Below are 22,862 nucleotides of genomic sequence, written 5' to 3'. Positions count from 1 at the left end.
GTACACAGACAGGCCTGGTCTGTCTGTAGTCTGAGGACCTCTAGCCTAAGCAAGTGAAGTGGCTGTCTGCCAGTGGCCTCAGGCCAACAAGTGTGAGACTTATAAAAGCAGCTCAGGAGCTTCCTCTCCTGGTCGGAGCTATGATTTGATTATAAATAAGCACAGATTATACTATACGTGACTGGTTGGACCTTGCATGTCTGTTTTTCTCCACTCCTGCACTGTAACAATGATTGTTCTGGCCAGAAACTGAAAAGGTCCTTTCAGATTAAGCTCAGATGCTGCTGCCTCCTCCAGGAAGGCTTTGTTGACTGTTGTAGCGTACCCATCCCTTTCTTGAAACCCTGCTCTCCATATATGATGGCACTGCTTATGACAACAGCTACTAACAACAGTTAATAAAACTCTATGCTTCACCAAACAGTTTCACCAAACATTGTCTCACTAGAGTTTCAGCTGCAGCCAGAGAAAGGCTCTTAAACGTCAAGTGTGTTGTCCAGGGTGTCATTAGTAGGGAAAGGCTAACAGGGCTTGAATAGAGGCTGTGTGGCTCCCTATCTCACTCAGCCGCCCTGGTTCTACCCTCACCTGTGTCTTCCTTCCCAGAGGGTTTGCAGTCTCCCTGAAATCAAGGGCATGCATTTGCTTCCCTGTAGCCCTCCCAGATAGAGCCTGAGAACTGTGGGTGCAGCACATAATGGTCGCTCAGAATATATCTCGGTCTGACTTAGAAGGAAAGCCCTGACACACAGGCTGAGGAAACACTAAAGACCATTTGCTACAAGGTGAGAAAGGAGAGTGAGACCGTGGCTGTTCACCTCGCTCGCCACTGGCCCGCAGACACACCTTCTGTCACAAATGCTCACCCCAGGAGGTGACTCTGGGAGCAGCCTCACACTCTCAATACTCTCATGCACCCCCATCTCACTCTCCCTGCATCTCTTCCCAAGCCCGTTCTCAGGAGCATCCAAGAAGTAGTGTGGTATAGTGCAAAGCTCTTTAAACTGTGGGTCAAGAATCATTAGTGACCATAATGTCAATGTAGTGGTTCTGGTTGGCATTTTTATTAATGAAATGAATAGAAAAGACCAAACTACGTTTCACATTCTACGATAAGGATGGGTGACTATTGTTCGGTGAAACTTTGGTTTCTGTGTGTGTACATGTATGTGTGTACATGTGTGTTGCGATACAAAGGTTGAAGCAACTCTAATGAAGTGGTAACGCCCCAAGACCTGGAGCCCCTCCGCCCAGGTCAATCCAGTGCTGCCACTCCATTGCTGTGCAATATTAGGCAAGTTCCTTAAACTCTCTATATTTAAATTTATTTATAGATTATATAACTATTTCCACTCAGGGTTTTTGTTAGAATTCAGTGAATGAATATATAAAAGGATCTTAGTACTCAAAAAACTCAAAAGTTAGCTACTATGATTAGTACTTACAATTATCCACATAACACCTCTGCAGGATGAGGGGATACACTTGTTATCCTGTTTCACTGATAGAAACTGAGGCAGAGAGAGATGGACAAAGCAGAGCGCCAACCCAGAACCCAGTTTCCACCTCTTTACTCCCCACAAGGCAACACTACCCTATACCACTGAAATTTCTTCCAACCTGGGGGCTCTTTACTAAGCTTAATATCATTACAAAGATCACCTGCTACCAACATCTCACTGCTTTGAGATGAAGATTGATGAGACACTGCCTCTCAAGTGCTTAAATGCCTCACAGACAAGTGCACTATAAATGTCATTTTAACGCTCTCATTATTATTAAAATGAGCAAAATGGAGAGAACATGATTTTAGCTACACAAGTTTTAATGGGAATATGGATTCTGGGAACAATTGGTTGCCATGGCACCTATATCTCAGATCGACAAGCACATGACACAAGTAATGTCTAAGCCATCAATGTAATGTCTAAGCCTTTGTTTATTTCAGGATGGAAGTCATCTTCCTTCTCCATCCCCCACCAACCACCCCGGTAGAACTTTTTGTGTTTTTGGAAATAAAGCTCAGTTTGATGACACTCTCCCCAAAATTCATTTTGATATATCAATTGCCACGACCAAAAACGTCCTGGCCTTACAGGTACATGAAGGAAAAACATCGTGTTCATGTATCAAAAGCTCCCGCCTGGGCCCTGGCCGGTTGGCTCAGTGGTAGAGCATCGGCCTGGCGTGCGGGGGACCCGGGTTCAATTCCCGGCCAGGGCACATAGGAGAAGCGCCCATTTGCTTCTCCACCCCCCGCTCCTTCCTCTCTGTCTCTCTCTTCCCCTCCCGTAGCCAAGGCTCCATTGGAGCAAAGATGGCCCGGGCACTGGGGATGGCTCCTTGGCCTCTGCCCCAGGCGCCAGCAACGCCCCAGAGGGGCAGAGCATCCCCCCCTGGTGGGCAGAGCGTCGCCCCTGGTGGGCGTGCCGGGTGGATCCTGGTCGGGCGCAAGCGGGAGTCTGTCTGACTGTCTCTCCCCGTTTCCAGCTTCAGAAAAATACAAAAAAAAAAAAAAAAGCTCCCGCCTGGATGGGGCTGCCAAGGCCTGGGGCCACTCTTGTTCTTCCAGTCATTCCTCACAGACTAAAGGTCAAAGGCAAAGAGAGAGAGAATTTACTATAAATAAGCTTCATTACGATAATTTTTTTCTGATCTCAAAGGCAAACAATTTCAGAAGTGAGGGACCTCAAAGAGCTTCTGACCTTAAATCTCTCTGTCTGGAAGGAACACAGAGCCAAGGCCACCTGAGAATGTTCCTCACAGCCATCAGGAATCTTCTTTCAGTCGGGGCGGGTTAGCTCAGTTGGTTAGAGCATTGTCCCATAACACTGAGGTTGTGGGTTTGATCCCCAGTCAGGGCACATATGGGAAGCACCAATAAATGCATAACTAAGTGGAACAACAAATGAATGCTTCTCCTTCTCTCTCTCCCTTCATCTCTCTTTCTCTCTAAAAATCAATCAAAAGCAAACAAACAAAAAACCCATCATCTTTCCTAGACTACAGCTTTTACCCTGTGAAAAGGAACACAAAACATTGTTATATTACTGTATTTCCCCATGTGTAAGATGCACCCTTTTTTGAAAAATTTGGGGTCTTAAAACTGGGTGCATCTTATACAGTGGTTATAGTTTTTTTACTTGCGTTTTCCACTTTTTCATGCTTGTTTTTGCACTCATTGTTGAAGACAGTGATCTGTCATCTGACACAGATGAGGACAAGCTAATGGATGGGAGTTTTGACAGTGATGAAGAGTTGTATACATTTTATGATGAATAAAACTTGAGTTCAATGACTTTATGTAATACTTTTTTTTTTCAAATTTCAGGCCTCAAAATTAAGGTGCATCTTATACATGGGAGTGTCTTACACATGGGGAAATATGGTATATCAGGCAATGATATGCCATGGAACGAAAAGCAAATACCGTACATATTTACAATAAAGAGGAGACGTCACAGAGTTTACTGCATGCAGTGCTTGAGACTAGAACCCAGGTCTCCCTCTGATGTCATTTCTCTGGGGACTTTAGACAAACCCCTCCTGTGCACCCCCTTCATGCTTCCTCAGAGAAGTGAGCTGAGACTGGCTCAGGATGATACACCTCTGGCCCAGCAAACACTGAAACAAGTTCTCCTGAGTCCTTAACCAGAACTGTAACATGACCAGGTCTGTAGGGGAAACGGGGTTTTATTTAGGGCCTACTTTATGCCAGGTGCTGCCCTGGAGGCTCCACATACTTCTCACTGAAGCTCACGTGAACGTTTGGGGTCAGAGTCTGTACGATGGAGAGATAATGAAACTGAAGCTCTGAACTGCCTTGCCCAAGATCACACACACTTGTGAGTGACAGAAAAGGAATAGGAACACATGTCTTTTTGCTGTTTATTTGTAGGTCAGGAAACTATCCCCACTAAATTTATACTGGCATCTCTTTGCCACCTACAGTAGACTGAAAAATGTCCAGCAAAAACATCAGGTCCTAATCCTTAAAAACTGTAAATGTTACTCAATCGGGTAAAAGGGTCTTTGTACCTGTGATTAAGCTAAGGCTCTGCAGATAGATTATCCTAAATTAACAGCATGGGTCTTAAATTCCATCAGATGTGTCCTAATAAGAGGGAGGCAAAGGAAGCTTGACAAAGAGAAGAAGGGGATGTGAAGACAGAGCAGGGAGAGATTTGAAGATACTAGCCTTGGAGACAGGAGCGATGCGGCCACAAGCCAAGGAGTGCTGGCAGCCGCCAGGAACTGGAAGAGGCAAGGAAGGGATTCTCCCTCTGAGCCTCCTGAGGGCGTGTGGTCCTGCTGACACCTGGACTCCAGCCCAGTGAAACTCGTTTCAGAGCTCTGGCCTCCAGAACTGACCACATACATACATTCCGTTGTTTTAAGCCACTAAGTTTGTTGCAGTAGCCACAGGAAACTAATACACTGCCCTTGTCATCACTCACACCACTTAAGTCAGAGTCCTCACATACTTATGCCCTGTCCACTGAGAAGCCCACATGTGTCACGCTCTCTCCACCTGCTCTCGTGTGTACAGCTCACGTCATGCTCCACGGGGAAGGCTCAGGCTGCCTGTGCCTCCAGCTCAGGAGTCACCACCAGCAGAACAGCCTGCGAGGCACTGATCTGGACAGTGGCCTCCTGCTTCCTTACTCGGCAACTGCCAGCCCCAGTGATAGAATTTAGCTGATATAAAAATCAAAGATTAATCAGAGTTTCAACATGAAACTCAAACGTTTTATAAACAAAACACTTTACAAATGACTGTTTTTTCTTTCTTCAAGAATGTTCTGAATTTCCAGGAGACAGTGAATGCACCTCATTTATTCTCTGTTTTGCAACAAATGTGGGATTTGATATCTGAAACAAGGAGTCCCGGCTTCAGGCTAATAGCGTGGGAAGACATGGCTGGAAAACACCCAAGGAGAACAAGGTGCATCTGCCTCCGAGGCACAGCCACAGCCCTTAGTCCTCCAGGCCAAGGTTCAGACAGAGACTGATTTTGTCATGACAAAAACCACAACCCAGTACCTGGTCAGTGACCTGGGTGAATGAGTCAGGTTCCCAGGCAGGAAACACGCCCTGTGGGTTTGGCATTAACCAGCCTCCTGAAAGCTGCTTTCAAAAGGCGGAGCTTCTGCTGCTGGCCCCTTCCTCCATCCCTCTCACTGCTCACACACTAAGACGCCCTGACCCCTAGGGAACAGTGCCAAGGACTCAGCCAGAGCGAGGAGATGCAGAGAGAGGCCCATACAAGAGCAGAGTGGGAGGAGGCCAGTCTGGAGTGAAGACACTCAATAGCAATGGTGCTAGTTACCCAGCTCCATAGGCCTCTGCAGGGTCTGCTGTTTCTGTGCCTGGCTCTGTCACCTGCTTTCCTGGCACCGCATCAGCTCTCCTGTGGGAACCTGTCTCATTCCGCGGCATTTGCTGACACTGTCCATCACACTGCCCTACTCTCAGCCTCACCTGGGAGTGGCCGCACCTCAGCCAGACCAGGGGGAGCCTCCCCCTGGGAATCTGACCCCGAAGGGAATGACAATGAAGATGGCACAATGCCTGAAGCTGATGTTTCCTTGACAGGGGAGCCCAAGCATGGGTCCGAGAACTTCCCCCTAGATTCCTGAACAGTCTGATTTTGTTGTTATTGTTGTTTATCCACTGCTATTTAATGAGAGAGGAAAGGAGGAGGGGGAGAGAAGACAGGGGAGTAGAGCGGGAGGAAGGGGTAGAAGGGAGAGAGGCTGAGAGAGACAGGAATTTCCATCTGATCCTGAATGTGCCCAGACCAAGGATCAAGCCAGCAATGCCCATGCTCTGGGATGATGCTCCAACCACTGAGCTACCAGCCAGGCCATGAACAGTCTGGTTTTTTAATCCCTTCCTTTGACTCTGTGAGCTACTCTATACTTCCAGAAAATTCTATTTTTCTACTTAATAAGTCAAAATCAGATTCTGTGGCTTACAGGCAAAGAACCTTGACACAGCCATCAGCATCTCCAAGGCCAGGCCCAGTCTGCCTTTCTAACTCCTTCCTCCCCCCCATTCTCGGTCCTGGCCCCATACTGGAATCCCCTACAGAGCCTAAGTGACACAGATGCCAGGGCCCCAACCCTGAAGATTTGGCGGTGAATGGAGCAGGGCATTGCTTAACACCCCATGGGGGATTCCAAGGTGTGGCAGGTTTCACAACTCCACTCTCATGACCCTTCATGGCTAAAGCTGTCAACAGGCTGTTCATTCAGAACCCACTTCACACCTGCGCTCGTCACATGGCTGCCCTGCCTGCAACACGCTTGGTGACCACATTCGGCCCCTGCTCTCCTTCCTGCCCTTCCTCTTCTTGAAAGACTTTCGCGCTCCCCATTGCTTCCATGCAGTTCAAATAGTTTAATTAGCTGCCAGCTTCCCCTGTACTTGACCCAACCTACTTTCCAATCTCAGTTCATTACCCACGGCCCCCCTCCAAGTCCATCACTCTGGTCCGATTGTTCTATTACCTATTATCTGCACAGATAGAGTTCACAGTACAAACAACAAAACCCTTTTCCCTTTAAATGGAAATGAGGCTTTGTTTTTGTTTTTCTTCACATAACACCCGGGAGGGCTAGAAAATTGGGTATGCAACCAAGAATCACATCAGATAATCCCACCAGACGGTACCAGTGAAGATCCTGCTGCAACTGGCACTGCCAACACCTGGCCTAGGACACAGCCCTTAGTTCTCCTGTCCTTGCTCTCTCTCAATGCCACTTTGTCACATACTGGCCCTGTCCCCAAAGAGACTCCATGTGGCTGCTGCTCCTTTGTATCACTCTCTTCCAAGTGAGAATCTCATGCCAGGCAGATAATTGGTGCAACCCAGGTCACATGCTGCACCCAGACTGCAAAGGATTCTGGGTAAGCAAAGGATTCTCACCACTACCTTGAGGGAGTAGGACTCAGAGAGAAGAAAAGTCCCCAAACATAACAGGGGTACTCACAGCTTCCTGGCCACCTAAAAGCAAGATAAACATGCAGCAGACTTGGCATTGTGGTTTCTCCCCTCCCCGTCCCTTACCACCAATAGCTGGGCCCCTAGCGGGAGCACAGTCTTTTCAAGAGCCCATCTCTCTGTTTAGGAGAAGAACACAACCTTTAGAGTCAGATCCCAGCTCAAATCTCAATGAGTGAAGGCCTTGAACAATTCTGGACTACGGATATAATTCTACCCTCATGATGGTGGGGAACAGGCTGACCTCTCGGCTGGCTGGCCTCATGATCTGCCGGCCTTGACAGCCTATCCCAGAGCAGAAGAAGCAACAGGAAGCACTTGTAACAAAACTACTGCAAATGTGAATGAAGGGCCAAATGCCCCATTTTCTGCCACCTCATGAGCCACCCCCACTGAATTTCCTACATGAAAAGGAGAAGCCTCCCAAACTTCACTGAGACTGAATTTCACCACTCTGCAAATGGTGGCTTAGTGTCAGGTTTAAGTTTTAAAAAGAAAAATAAATAAATAAAGCAATTCAAGTTTCTTTTGCCCAAATGTCATGGAGTAAACTCCCACCTGTTACCACCATACTTTTAGTCATTCGCAAGTCAACCTTTTCTATTCTTTGCAAGCTAAAGAATCCTGTCCTGAAGAAGGGTTGTAGATGAAAGCATTCCACATGTTTAACGTGCGTAGGAATCACAGGGGCCTGTTGTGAGGCAGATACTAATTCAGCTGGTGTGGGCTGTGGCCCAACAACCTGTGTTGTACTATTTCCCAGGTGATGTTGATACTGCTCCATGGACCACACTGTGAATATCAAAATGGCAGACAACATCTCTGGATGGGTGAAGTCCAATTAACCACCTCATTTACAATCTGGAGCCCAGAACCAGTTTACTTCGTAAACAGCCAATACTCTCTACTCTTTGCCGAGGGTATTAATCTCAATATCTAAATAATGATATTATTTCGGCTTTCATAAATACTTGATAAATCAAGCATCAAAATGAAAAGCAAGACCAGCCGGAGTGATTACAGCAGGGTACAGCCAGTCCAGAAAGGCTTCCTGGAGAAAGCAGGCTTTCAAGAGATTCAATAAGGAAAAGGAGACTAGCCTGCTTCTACATAAGTTTCCCTCGTCCTCTCGAAAGCAACCTTCAGTCATGAGGCCTTCCATTTGCCTCCTGTCAAGACAAGCCTGAACTTTTAGAGCAGTAACAACCTATCAGCTGCCCTTTAAATAAACCGAATATGCAGTATTTGATATGAGATTTAATTCTTAAAAATTGCAATATATGAAAGGTAGAACCATAAATTTCTCAGAAAGTTTTGTTTCTGCTCTGTATATCATGTCTTCCAAAGAAGAATAATGCACAAAGCTAGAGACCAAATGACTTGAGCTCTGCCCAGACACCCTGTGTGCAGTGTTTTATTTCTAAGGTAAGCCAGATTCTCTTCACCTCTTCACTAGAGAAAGAGGATGACTTTTCTCTACAAGTTCAATGAACCTCATCACTTCCAACTGAGCCTGACTCCCATTTCTGCGTGCCTTTGGTTTCATAACCAGTTAGGCATTTAACAAGCACAATAGCAATTCGACGCTGCAGCCTTGTCTCCTGATCCCTGTCTGTCAGCTCTGCTAACACCACTGTTCTCCAACTACTGGCCACCCTTAGACATGTAAAGCTGTGTGATGAGATGCCTATGAAGCCTCTGGCTGCCAGAATAGCTCTTACACACAGTAAGTGTAAACAGGAAACTTAGTCAAGTATTTCAATTGGCAGAAATCCTAACATCAGAAAATGGTAAATTTTATTAGTCCAAGACATCTTTCTTATTCAGACTTGCTTTCAGCACTGGGGTTGGAAGGCTCTGGGAAGCAGGAAAGCTGCCCATTCATTGATTCTCCATTTATTCAGCAACTACTAAGTGCCAGGCTCTGAGGAAAAAGAGCTACCAAAAGGATGATAGCTAGATCAATCCACCACGGTCTTCGTCTTTGAAAACCAAGATATGCAGGATTCCAAAAATCCAGCTTGTGGACCACAATCCCTTAAATTTTGAATGTCTCAAACAAGAGTCTAAAAACCATGAAAATTCATGTTGCCCTGGAGCTTGGAAAACTTCCTAATCACCGAGTACTTAGCAGTGCTCAATAAATGGTTGGTGAATCAAGAAATGGCTGGCTTGCCCTGGCCAGTTGGCTCAGCGGTAGAGCGTCAGCCTGGCGTGTGGGGGACCCGAGTTCGATTCCCGGCCAGGGCACATAGGAGAAGCACCCATTTGCTTCTCCACCCCCCCCCCCCCGCCCCTCCTTCCTCTCTGTCTCTCTCTTCCCCTCCCGCAGCCAAGGCTCCATTGGAGCAAAGATGGCCCAGGCGCTGGGGATGGTTCCTTGGCCTCTGCCCCAGGCGCTAGAGTGGCTCTGGTCGTGGCAGAGCAATGCCCCGGAGGGGCAGAGCATCACCCCCTGGTGGGCAGAGCGTTGCCCCTGGTGGGCGTGCCAGGTGGATCCTGGTCGGGCGCATGCGGGAGTCTGTCTGACTGTCTCTCCCCGTTTCCAGCTTCAGAAAAATACAAAAAAAAAAAAAAAAAAAGAAATGGCTGGCTCATAGCCTAACCAGGCAGTAGTGCAGTGGATAGAGTATCGGACTGGGACACTGAGGACCCAGGTTTGAAACTCTGAGGTTGCCAGCGTGAGCGCGGGCTCATCTGGTTTGAGCAAGGCTCACCAGCTAGAGCCCAAGGTCACTGGCTTGAGCAAGGGGTCACTTGGTCTGCTGAAGCCACCCCCCCCACCCCCCACCCCCGGTCAAGGCACATATGAGAAAGCAATCAGTGAACAACTAAGGAGCAGCAACAAAGAACTGATGCTTCTCATCTCTCTCGCTTCCTGTCTGTCTGTCCCCATCTGTCCCTCTCTGTCTCTGTTCTAGAGATTGGGCCTGTCTTGGAAGATAGAACTAAGGCAGGAAAGGTATTTATCATGGAGCCCTCTTGTCAGAGTTCAGAGAATATATTTGTTCCCTATTGCTACTTAACAAATTAATACAGATCTAGTGACCTAAAACAACTTATTTATTAGCTAAGAGTGCTGTAGATCAAAACTCCAGGCACAGCATAGCTAGGATCTCTGCTCAGGGTCTCAAGATGTTTAGGCTTTAGAGCAGGGGTAGTCAACCTTTTTATACCTACTGCCCACTTATGTATCTCTGTTAGTAGTAACATTTTCTAACCACCCACTGGTTCCACAGTAACGGTGATTTATAAAGTAGGGAAGTACCTTTACTTTATAATAAATTTATAAAGCAGAGTTATAGCAAGTTAAAGCATATAATAATAATTACTTACCAAGTACTTTATGTTGGATTTTCACTAAGTTTGGCAGAATAAATCTTTATAAAACAACTTACTATAGTTAAATCTATCTTTTTATTTATACTTTGCTTGCTCCGCTACCACCCACCATGAAAGCTGGAGTGCCCACTAGTGGGCGGTAGGGACCAGGTTGACTACCACTGCTCTAGGGGGAAATCCACCTCTCAGATCATTCAGGTCCTCATTCCCTTGCTGGTTCTCAGCTCTAGAAGCGGCATTCTCTGCCACTCAGTCCAAGCAGGCTAATACGAGAATTGCGCTTGATGCGATTGGAGAGGTCACCGACCATGAAGGGCCTTATGTGAAGGTTTTATATCTTTGACACAAGAGCCACAAAAAGATACTGATGGGCTCAAATTCAGTGGGGTTGCAGATAGGGCCATCACTGAGGCCCCAGTGGCTGCAGCATGAGGAACAGCTTGGATGAGGCAAGAGCAGATGTGAACATCCCTCTGCTGATGACATATCAAGTCAAGGTCCCTCACCTGGAAAGTAGACTTTCTGGAAGCAAAGGAGAAAAGGCATTCCAGGCACTGAGCTCTTTGAAGGTGCTTGCAAAGGAAGGTGCCCACTAGACAGCAGGGCCAGGTGAAGCCAAAGACTCATCTGTTTGTGAGAACTCTCAGCAGCAATGATGACCAGTCTTCTCTCCAGGGCTCAGTAGGCTGGAGAGGTAGAGGTGGAGGATCTGGATTGTCCCAGGGTACATATCAGGCAGAACAAAAGGCCAGTGAGGAATTACTGTCAGCCAAGGGGTGAGCCAGAGGACTTCATCCACAAGGCAGCATGGGGTTCCTCAACTCCCAATTCAATATTCGTCCCCTGTGCTGACTCAGCGCACAAATGGCGCTTATTCTGAGTGGCTTTAGCATGAGAGAGCTTCATGCTTTGCTCAGCTGCAGCCTCTGCTGCCTTGTAACACTTTGGCAGCCCCCAAGAGGCACGCAACTAAGACAGATGAACAAGCTTGCTAATGCACAAGGACTGGGGTTCTAATGTTTCCTTCCACAAGAACCAGGCATCTCTCCAGTAGAGGAATAAAGTCTTTGAGGCAGCCCGATTATAAAAATAAAGCAGCATGATTACGTTTAGTCTGCCAGGCTGAGCACAGGACACTAAAATTTATGACAGATTTCACAAGTAGAAAAATAAGTATAAAATACCATTTATAACAGGCACATCTACACCAATAAAGAGAGAAAGAGAATAGAGGCAATAGCCTGGATATTTGACACAAAACTTTGTCCTGAAATTTCCAGACATTTGAGTCAAAAAAAACACTTATACTAGTGTTTTTCAACTGCTGGTCCATGGACAGGTCTGTCAGAAATTTCATGCCAGTCCACAAAAGAGTTAACCACCCTGACGCTATTTGAAGATTATAGACCCAATGATCTTAGTTGGATTGACTTACGCTCAGGGTGATTTCTGCCTTCACAGTCCCCTAAATAAAATTCCTATTTTTATCAGCACCTAAATGTAAAAAGTCTGAAAACCACTATTTTACACTAAAAAAAGTCACTAATTTTGATAAATTTCCCTGAGAGGCTGAGTTGGGATATCCCTTTGTGCTGTAGAAAAGGCCTTTGCTAAGAAAATTAATGACATAAACGTGACTGTAAAACCAGCTTTGAAACTAATCAAGAAAACACTATTTAAAATGGCACTTGGCATTCATTTCCGTGTGACCAGTTGCTGTACACTAGGGTACACAGACTGATTCTAGAAGTAACTTGATTTTAGGGGGTTAGCCTGCACACGAGGAAGAGAATTTTCATGAATTCAACAGAAGGGGAGCAGGACAGACACCCGGATCAGATGCCCAGCCACTGACAAATGAAGGTCTGGCCGAATTGGACCAGTCAATCATGAAAGAATGAAAACCTGACAAGAATGACACTGGGACAGATACTGCAATGAAACTGATTTAAATAGCAAAGAATTAAGAGGAGCCCTTGGGAGAAAGCCCTCTCTATCATCTCGCTGAAAAGCAGACACAAAGGCCATCCTACAGTTCTGTCAGAAAAATTAGGCCCTCAAAATAAGCCAGTTTTATTCTGAAAAATTTTTATAAGAATTACCATATAATTATAACCTGTTTGATAAAATATAAGACAAATTTCTTTTCATAATAATCACTTTTGTTTTTCACAATGAAGTCCCAATCAAACCTCTTTTCAAATGAAATGCTGGACTCCATTTTAAGGTGCTAACTTTAAGAGTTCTTTTCGCCTGACCTGTGGTGGCACAGTGGATCAAGTGTCGACCTGGAAACACTGGGGTCGCCAGTTCAAAACCCTGGAGCTGCCTGGTCAAGGCACATATGGGAGTTGTTTCCTGTTCCTCCCCCTTTCTCTCTCTCTCTCCTCTCTAAAATAAATAAATAAATAAATAAATAAATAAATAATATTAAAAAAAAAAAAAGAGTTCTTTTCAGGTACTGATTGTCCTCAGATAAAGAGAATCCACTTCCAAATCTCAGTTCTTTCTCTTCCCCTTCCTACCCTCCCTGTCCTGTCTGTCTCTCTCTGGTTCACGTGCATGTGTGAGTGCACATACATGTGACTTGCCCTCAAAATCTGGATCTAAATACCATAAGGACATAATTCTGATCTTCTCTCTGGCCCACACCACAGATATATAAATATGCAGAAACTTCCTTTCTTTTTATTCTTTTCCAAATGAGAGGAGGGGAGATAGACAGACTCCTGCATGCACCCAGGCCAGGATCTACCCAACAATCCCCATCTAGGGCCGATGTTCTGCCCATCTAGGACCATGCTCGTAACCAAGCTATTTTTAGTGACTGAGGCAGAGGCTCCACAGAGCCATCCTCAGCACCCAGGCCAATGTGCTTGAACCAATCAAGCCATGGCTGCAGGAGAGGAAGAGAGAGAGAAGGGGAAGGGGTGGAGAAGCAGGTGATTGCTTCTTTTGTGTGCCCTGACTGGGAATCAAACCTGGGACATTCACGTGAGGCCAATGCTCTACCACTGAGCCAGCCAGCGAGGGCCTGCAACCTTCCTGTTAGAGTAGTTCATTACAGCAGCCACTCTCATTCTTTTTTACATCTAAATACACATGATGAGCAGAGGAAATAGCTCAGTTGGGAGTGTATAAGAGTGAGGATCAAATGCATGTGATGGATGATGGCCATCTTCAAGATTTTCTCCCAGGAGCAACCCAAGTTGATATGCAATTCCTGCCCCTATATGCAATTCCTTCCCTTTCCCTCCAACTCAGGAGAGCAATCAGAATGTGAAAGAGTAGAATTATTACAGAGTCCTGAATTTTTTCTGATGTTTCTTTAATTTTGTAATTTCATAATTATCTGCAAACATTTTTTCATTACTATAATTGAAAGTATCTCTAGGAAGTAGTGGTAACCTAGTCCCAATTAGTTATGCACTTTCAAGTTACTAAGTAAGCTACAGTATACTTTTTTTATTTTTTAGCACTTTACTAGAAATTTTAATAACTTCAATTAAGCATTCTTGATCTGTTATCTATAAACATTCTAAGATAATTTGTGTCACACATACACAAGTTGATAACAAAACATTCTATACAGATTTTTTTTACTAGCTTTGAACCAGAGAATTCTGACTGTTCAGATAGCACAACTTCATTGTTATAGTAATAACTAAAGGTTCTTTTTATTAATGATTGATTTTTTAAAACTCAATGACATCACATTTCTGAGTTTTTCTTTTGATAGTCCTAGACTTTTCTCACTGATATTTCTCAGGCTCACCTCCTACTCTATGTCCAATGGACATAATATATTAAGCTCTGAAAACTGTCCCATCTTTTATTCAGTAGAATTAGTTCTGGTGTCCTCATCAGTGTGTTGGCATGAGCATAATTGGCTGAAGAGAGTATATGTTCAGTAAATTGTGGCTATTACTGTTATTTCTCATTAGCATTTGCCCTTAATATTTACTTCTGAAATTTCTCAATATTCTTTTATATTTTAATGTTTAAAGAGACTGGTTTTGTTAGTTCTTTATTGCTGTTATAATAAATTACCACAAATTTAATGGCTTAAAACAACATAAGTTTATTATCTTCCAGAGCTCAGATGTCCAAAATTGGTTTTATTGCACTAATACCAAAGTGTTGGCAGGTTGCAATCCCTTCTGGAGGTCCTCCTTTAGAAGGGAAATCCATTCCCTTACCTTGTCCAGCTTCAGAGACACTTCCATTTCTTTCTTCCATTTCTTTCTAATAACTCAAAGTTTGTACCCTTGTTCCCCTTCACCTTTCTTACCCATCCCCAACTCCCTCCACTCTAGCAAACATTAATCTGTTCTGCTTCTAGGAATCTATTTTTATCCTGTTTCTTCTGTTCAGTTTGTTTTTTTTTAATTCCACATATAAGTGATATCATATGGTATTTCTTTCTAGGTGTTATTTCACTTTGCATAATACCTTCTAGGTTCATTTGTGTTGTTGAAATGGCAAAATTTAATTCTTTTTTTAATGGCTGATTAGTATTCCATTGTATGTATGTACCATAGCTATATCCACTCAGCTATTGATGGACACCTAGGTTGCTTCCATATCTTGGCTATTGTAAATAATACTACAATAAACATAGGGTTGCATGTATCTTTTCAAATCAATGTTTTCATTTTCTTCAGATATACACCCAGAAGTAGCCTGACCGGTGGTGGTACAGTGGATAAAGTGATGACCTGGGACTCTGAGGTTCCAGGTTCAAAACACCAAAGTCACCAACTTGAGCATGGGATCTCAACATGATCCCAGGGTAGCTAGATTGAGCCCAAAGGTCACTGGCTTGAAGCCCAAGGTTGCTGGATTGAGCCCAAGGTCACTACTGGCTTGAGCAAGATGTCACTGGTTTGGCTGGAGACCCCTGATCAAGGCACGTATGAGAATTAATCAATGAACAACTAAAGTGACACAACTATGAGTCATTGATTCTTATCTCTCTTCCTTCCTGCCTCCCTCTCCCTCCCTTTTTTCCTCTCCCCCCTCTCTCAAAAAAAAAAAAGAAAGAAAGAAAGAAAGAAACTACACACACACACACACACACACACACACACACACACACACACACACACCCAGAAGTGAAATTGCTGGGTTGTATGGTAGTTCTATATTTTAATATTTTGAGGAACCTCCATACTATTATCCATAGTAGCTGCACCAATTTAAACCAGTGTTTTTCACCCACCAATCTGTAAAAGAGTTAACCACCCTGATGGTATATAAAGATTAGAGAGTTTATACCACATCAGGGTGGTTAACTCTTTTGCCAACCAGCACGAAATTTCTGGCAGACCGATATTGGTTCATGGACCAGTATTGGTTTGTGAACCAGCAGTTAAAAAACGCTGATTTAAACTAGTCTGTTGTTCCACTTTGTGTGGATGACATCTAACAACCAATCATATGTGCAATAGACACTACATAGGTGTTCATGAACCTGAATGCCACATAAACTAAGAAAAGCTCCAAGTGAGAGCTGAGAAAGATAAAATGAAAGATGTGGAAAAGCCTGTTGAAAAGAAGGCTCATTTTGCACATCCTCAACCACTAGGAAATAAAGAGCTCAATGCACCAGTTCCATTCCTCCAGAAGAGGCAGGAGTCCAGACCAGGAGCTTCTGTCCTGGCATCAGATGAGTAGTTCCATGGCCATACTGGCCATGACCTTGCAAAAGGTAGGAAGTCTAGCACTAATTTCTCTTTGAGCAGTCAAGAGGCATGAAGAAACACACATTTCCAGGAATGCACACTTTTATATTATTTTTGTTTTCTCCTGCAAATTAATTGAGAGCTAGGAGGCATTCCAGCGTCCCTTTCTCTCCCAGAGTTCCCAACGTGTTTCATTATTCACCAGCCCAGCCACTCAACTAGCCTGAGACGCAACTGCAAAAGATGGAGAACGGAAAATTAATATTTTCTACATGGACTTCCTCATCTTGGTAGATTTATGATTTCCGCTTCTGTTATGCAGAAGTTAGCATTTTTAACAATGAAGGAGAAAATCCTTAATTGTTTTTTTATTGCCTCAAGAGCTCCAAAGATATAGTATGCTATGTCATCATTTACATTTCACATTAAATACAAAATATTTGAAATAAGCAAATATTTGTTTTAATTTGATACATCTGTTAACTGGAATGCTAAAAAGACAGCTAACTCACTATATTAAATTCAGTGATTTGTAAACAATTTATATATTCATTTGTTCTGGGTTACAAATGCCCCAAAGCCTACTTTTTATGAAACCCAGAAAGTAAATTGCATTGTATTAATCTGATGAATGCAGGCCATGATTTCTTCTTCTTCACTCCATTAATTTATTTCCTAACTTGAGTTAATTAGTGAGGTTTCTATTTTTAAAAAGCTCTTTAAATTCATCGACACATTTGCAAGAACTGCTTTGAGAACCTGCTGCAGAGGAAATGGGCGAAATACAAAGGGTAAACTTTCCCAAAACATTATTGCACATTGAGCACCTGAGTGCCATGTAAGAGTCTTTCTGGGGGAACATGGTGGGTGATGAACACACAGTTGTTACAAGAGAGAGGGAGAGAACTAGAAGGAAGGATTAAGAACAGCAGTGGGAACAGTCTCATTCCAGGTGATTACTAAATGCATGAGATATTGTCAAGGTCCTATCTTTCACTAAGTAAAAAGCATTCTGACTTTATGCTACAAAATGAAGAATGACTTTGCAGCAATACCCCCTGGGAAAAGAAGAGATGTCTATTCATAAAAATACTAAACATATCACAGATTAGTGCAATGGCTCTCAAACTTTTTGAAGTCGGGGGGCATTTAAAATTCTACAAATAATTATAGGCGCACTATATACAAATTTCTGAGAAATATGTTATAATAATTAAGTCAAATATTAAAGAAAAAATATAAAGTACAAGAGTGCTTTTATGGTAATTAAACAAAATAAATACGACAAAATTAAATTTATTTTGACATTAAAAAAAACATTTTGTGTTACATTTTTTGAGTTATGCTTTTTAAAATTTGTAAAAAAGAGGAGTTAAAAAATTTAAAAAATGACAAAAAGTTAACTTTTTATATATATAGATACATTCTTAGTAAGATTTAGTAAATTCAGCAGGTTCAGGGGTGAATGTGTTAAGTTTTTTCATTCTTGTGTTTATGAGAAACATGCACCTGATGTGTCTTAGTGATTTCTTCAACATTTGAGCATATATTTGAAAGGCAAACTCTTATTTCTTTGTCAATATATTGAAGAATTCCTCTCTTTTTACTCTTAATTTTGTTGAGTACAGAAAAGTCCCACCATATATATTATCTTAACTTTACACCAAACAAAGGATAGAAGAAACTTGCCTCCAGTCTTTCTGGGGAACATGGGGGGTAGTGTAAACAATCCAGCACCTCAGCTTAACAGCCTTTTGCAACCTAATCAGGCAAGTGAGGTGGGAGGTTGGGCAGACTGTCAGCTTACAGCCAATTTCCTACACTTCTGTCCCCAAAAAATCTAAACTCCAAAAACCCTATTGGTTTTTTGATCCCCAACAGGCACATATTTCTCTGGAATACCATAGGGCGCACCTGGAAATCTAGGGCTCATCTGTGCACCCTGGTGCACATTTTGAGAACCACTGGATCAGTGCAATAGAGAACAAAGATAAATCAATTATTTTTTCCTTGTTCAAATACAGCCTTAATATTCCTAAATCAGAGTAGAACAGAGTGCCTGAACTAAAAAAAAAAAAAAAAAAAGGAAATTCATTCCCATTAAAGTATTAATTACTGCTAAAAGTTTAAGATATGCCTAAGGGTATTTGCAGAAATGGAGAACTAGACTTTCAACAGATGTTTAAGCTTTAAGCAAACAAAACGTCATTCCTTCTTGGAATATTTTGGGCAGCAGCTAGGGGGTAAGGGAGATTGAGTTAAGTTGTCTGTCCTTCTCAAGTCCCCAAAGTTACCTACTTACTTGCAGCCACAGCAACAGCCCAATCTAAATAGCACCTTCCTAATCAAAGTCCTGCTTTATTTTATTTTCCCTTGCCAGTCATCTCTCTGCCCTAAGAAGCAAGGTGAAAATTTGGAGCTGCACTTGAATGCATTTGAACCTGAATGCATTTCTCTAAGCCTGAAACTCTATGAAATGGAAATATAAGTCACCTGGCACAGCCCCAAATCAAGAGTAGGCATTCAACAACTGTGAACTGCCTCCTTTCACTTCACACAGACACAGAGTCAAGTCAGCCTTTTAGGGACACACCAGAAGCCAGAGACAGCAGGGACAAGACCAGGTTCTTTCCATCTCTCTTCAATTGCCTTCAAATTTTCTTTTGTGTCTAACCCTGGTCCTGGAACCTGTTACTCAAGTTTCCCACACCAAACAAACAGCACCATGATTTACTCCTTCTGACATGGCACTGACAAGGGAAAAGGGCAGAGGAGAAACATTTGTGCTATCAACTCCCCTGATTCACACTCACACACCCACATCTTCTTGTTTTTGCTAATATATATATTTATTATATAAATATACTGTAAAGCCAGTAGCCACAGCCACCATCACAGCCACCTGGCCCGTACAGGTTCGCATAGGATTTGGACAGACGGTAATGAAACAATGGAGCCAAGAACTGGTGGGCCATTAGCTTTAATCCTAGCTTGCACCCGGCAGGCAAGAAAGGCAAGAAATACACACAGTGGGAAAACACTTCCCTTTTTATTCAGGGCTCCCAAAGCCACTGATTTATCTGAGTTTCCTAGAATCAAAGGTTTCAACCTCACCAGCCTTATTCACCTCTGTTCCCCATCTCCTTCTCTCTGCACAGACTCTGCACAAACTGGCTTCTCCTTCAGCACTGCACTATCTTGGCTGCTTCTCCTTCTCCTCCACATGGCCTTTCTCTGCTCTCCTTTCTCTGCTCTCTCCTCTAATGCTAATCTCAGGAACCGAGAGAGCAAGATCCCGTCTGCCCCATTTTATAGTGTAGAAATCAAAACCTTTAATCCAATTTACAAACAAGGAAGTCTCTGATATAAAGTCATTTAGAGTGGGAAAGGCTTATTCTTAAAACTAAACATTAGGGTATAACAACCCTGCCTGCTTACAGCTTGACCCCCACACCCAATGCAAACTAGAAGCAAGCAAACCTATATATCATATTTACAAACTTATTTGACCAACATATACCTTCTCTCGCACAAACTTTATGTGTCTCCATTAAAGCTCTGACTTCCAAAGGGCAGCCACCATGTCCCTCCTTTGAAGGCTTAGGGGTCTGCAGATAGTAGACTCCTACCTTCCTGACAGAGGGCCTGACTTTAAATATCTGCATTACAACAAAAGTTTGTTAAACAAAGAACTTTCTCTGTGTGGGAACCAGGATTTTTGGATGATGGACCAAGTCCCAAGAATCTGTGAAGAAAAACTTTCCAGATCAAACAAACAGGAGGGTGGCCCTGCCCTGTTTCTCTGCTCCGAGAAAGTACAGACCTACCCTGATCAGGGCACGTCTGAGGGCTCCAGTTTTTAAAGACTAGGTAGGAGATAGCCCCTGGGAATAAAATAAGCAGCCTGGAGAGTGTATTTTCCTGACAGCCTTGCCTCTGCAAAGAGGAAGAAAAATGGGAACAAACTCTAAGTGCTTGAGAAAAGTTCTCCAGGGTAAAGACAGACAAGATAAGAATGCTCTTTCATCTCTGCAGAACTTGGTCCTACTCAAAGGACTTTCACCTCTCCTGCATTAACCTAATTTGACCCTGACATGTCTCAGCATTATCATCCTCATTTTACCCAGTATATTTTGTGACTCGCTGGAGGTCACAGAAGTGCTATTCTGGAATATACCCAGACCTTCTGATTCCTGGTCTAATCTTTTCACCATAATCTTAACTCCAAAACACAAAGAAAAAACATCCAGACTCAGATCAGCGCCTCAAGAACTTAAGTTTGCACTCTTAAGGCAAGATTTCCAGTTAAGACCACCGGGAGTCCCGGGGTGGAGGTGAGGGCTGCTCGCAGGCAGCCCTCCACCCAGGACTCACTCAGGAAGAGGATGGTCTGCCTCCTGGCAGCCCTGCTCTCCTCGCTCTCCGACTTCCTCAGCTGTGCCTGCTGCCCCTGCCAGGCCACTGTGCCCTGCTTGCTCCTCCTGAGCACCTGCATCATGTTCCAGCACATGAAGGCCACGGCGACCAGGACCACGAGGTAGACTATGAAGGCGCTGAAGATGCTGGACTGGAACACCGTCCAGCGGCTGGAGAGGCTGGTGCAGATGGACATGTTGGAGGTCTCGGGTTGCTCCTGATGGCGGGTGAGCGAGCGGTTGCAAGAGAGACCCCGGTGATTGTGCACGTGCACCAGGGGGTACTCAACTCCCATGGCAAAAAGCAAAGGCAATGCCACCAGGGTGGAGGTGACCCAGACGAAGCCAATCAGCAGCTTTACCTGGCAGGGCCCAGACACGGCTTTATACCGGAAGGGGTGGCAGATAGCGACATAGCGCTCGAAGCTGAGTGTCAGCACGTGCAGCAGCGTGGCATAACTGCAGGCCTCAAAGAGGAAATTGTGCAGCTTACAGGACAGGGCGTAGCTGGGCCTGCTCAGGGGGTTCCAGATGATGCTGTAGAACTCCATGGGCATGCCAATGAGGAAGACCAAGATGTCCGAGCAAGCCAGGCTCACCATGTGATCCGTCACCTCCTTCTGCAAGTAACCGTTCTTCTGCAGCACCTGCGTGACCCGAATGGTGACACTATTCCCTAGAATGCCCACCACGAAGATAATCAGGTTCACCAAGATGAGGGTAATTTTGATCCAGGTGGCCACCTCGAATTCGGGGATATGGCTGTGATCAATAACGTGGGAGCAGTCACCGCTGGGGCCGCCAGGTGAAGCCATCAGGAAGCAATCCAGCCACGCCACTGGGTCCAAAGACTTTCTCAACGTCCCTCCTCTCAGCAGAGCCCAGAATTCTTGGTGCAACTCAGGAGGGCTTTCTCTCACCCTTGGAAAAGGTAAGTTGGTAGTATTTCAGGTGCTTTCATGGAAACTTCCTGGAGCAGCCCAACCTAGCAGTGGCCGGGGAGGCGCCTGGGGGCGGAGTTTGGGGCGTGTGTTTAGGAATGAGGAGGGGAGCGGAGCAAGGAGATCCTGATCTGGCCAGGAGTCAGCACCGCAGCCCCCAGCGCGCCAGGCCTTCTCTGTGCCGGGGCGTGCTCTTCCCTGCAGCCTGCCGCTGCCCTCCGGCTGCCTGGCACTGGTCGGCCTCAGCCCACGGTCATGGAGCACCCTCTTCAGCGCTGTTGGTGGCTAGGTGGTCAGCGATCAATCATTAACCGCCGCTGTGCGCAGCCGCCCGGCTGCCGGCAAGTCCAACGGCAGGGCAGGGTTTGACTCAGCTCACAGGCATGGTCCCAGGTCAGATCCGGGCTCAGGAGCTCCGGGTGGCAGTGACTCCACCTCCGCCTCCGCCCACGCGGCCACCGCGGAGACAGCGGTGGGCAGCTGCCCAGACGCCCCGCGCGGGAGGCGCAGCCCGAGGGAAGTTGGAGTGCGCTCCCGGGCTTGACGTTCAGGATTGCAGCTGGGAAAGACACACTTCTCTTCTCCTGTCCTACCCCCACTGCCACAATTGTCCTGGGGTTCCTTCAAAGATTGGGCCACAACCTGTGTAGAGGCTATTGAACCCGGGCTCGCGCCTCCATCACAGGCCAGATATCCAGGTCACCCTTGGAGGAGGCAGCAAGCGCTCTTCTCCTTGGCGCACTGCCTCTGCCTTGGGGCCCTATGGCTTTTGCAGTGAATGATTGGGCTGTGCTACCTCGGCCTCTGTTTCAGGAAGTAAGTGGACGCCAAGCAGGCTTAATGGGGTCCCCTAAAAGCCCTGCCTTCCCCCAAGCCTCCTGGTGCCCCGTACAGGGTCCTGCTGGGCCTTCCTGCAGAAGGATTGGGGAAGCGCGGATGCCTTTCAGTTTCACTCCTCCGCGCAAGCCTCTCTCCCCGCACAGCGGCGAGAAGGCTTTAACTGGCGTCTGTGGGTCAGGATGCGGCCGGTGGAAAGCGTACCCTCCGGAGGCAGCAGCAGGGAGAGCGGCAGGACAGGGCCACATAGTGAAAATGTTATTAAGGATCATGACAGTTTCCCTCTCTTCAGAGAGAGGAAACTTGCATGGACCGTTTTCATCTTCTAGATTCAGAATCAGAGGAAATGGGCGCGCGGGGGGGGGGGGGGGGGGGGGCTATCCTACGCATTGTAGAATGATTAGAACATACGTTCCTCTCCCCACAAAGTTAGAGCCCAAATGTCTTCACACATCAGCAAATGTCTTTTGAGAGAGCAAAGTGGCCCCAGGTGGAGAACCACTGCCTTGAAGGAAGAAAACAACCTTAAATTATCAAGCCACAACCTTGTGATGTGACCATTTTAAAGATGAAGACACTGGGGTGTCCAGAGAATAGGCGCTACCCCAGGCCATAATAGAGTGAGAACCTGGAAATT

At 45.1% G+C, this 22,862-nt stretch overlaps 1 protein-coding gene across 1 annotated transcript in view; it reads right to left on the bottom strand.

Moving 5' to 3' along the window:
- Window positions 1-21,734, bottom strand: part of GPR39 (G protein-coupled receptor 39) — a 258,327-nt gene extending 236,593 nt beyond the window's left edge. The window contains exon 1 of the mRNA XM_066346568.1: window positions 20,407-21,734. Within this exon, the coding sequence (XP_066202665.1) occupies window positions 20,407-21,262 (856 nt within the window). The 5' untranslated portion in view covers window positions 21,263-21,734. The remainder of the gene's footprint in view (window positions 1-20,406) is intronic.
- Window positions 21,735-22,862: the final 1,128 nt, after the last annotated feature.

This window comes from Saccopteryx leptura, chromosome 7, assembly GCF_036850995.1.
Source record: "Saccopteryx leptura isolate mSacLep1 chromosome 7, mSacLep1_pri_phased_curated, whole genome shotgun sequence".
Taxonomy (NCBI): Eukaryota; Metazoa; Chordata; class Mammalia; order Chiroptera; family Emballonuridae; genus Saccopteryx; species Saccopteryx leptura.
Note: the sequence above shows the minus strand (reverse complement) of the source record. Positions and strands in the feature narration are given on the sequence as shown.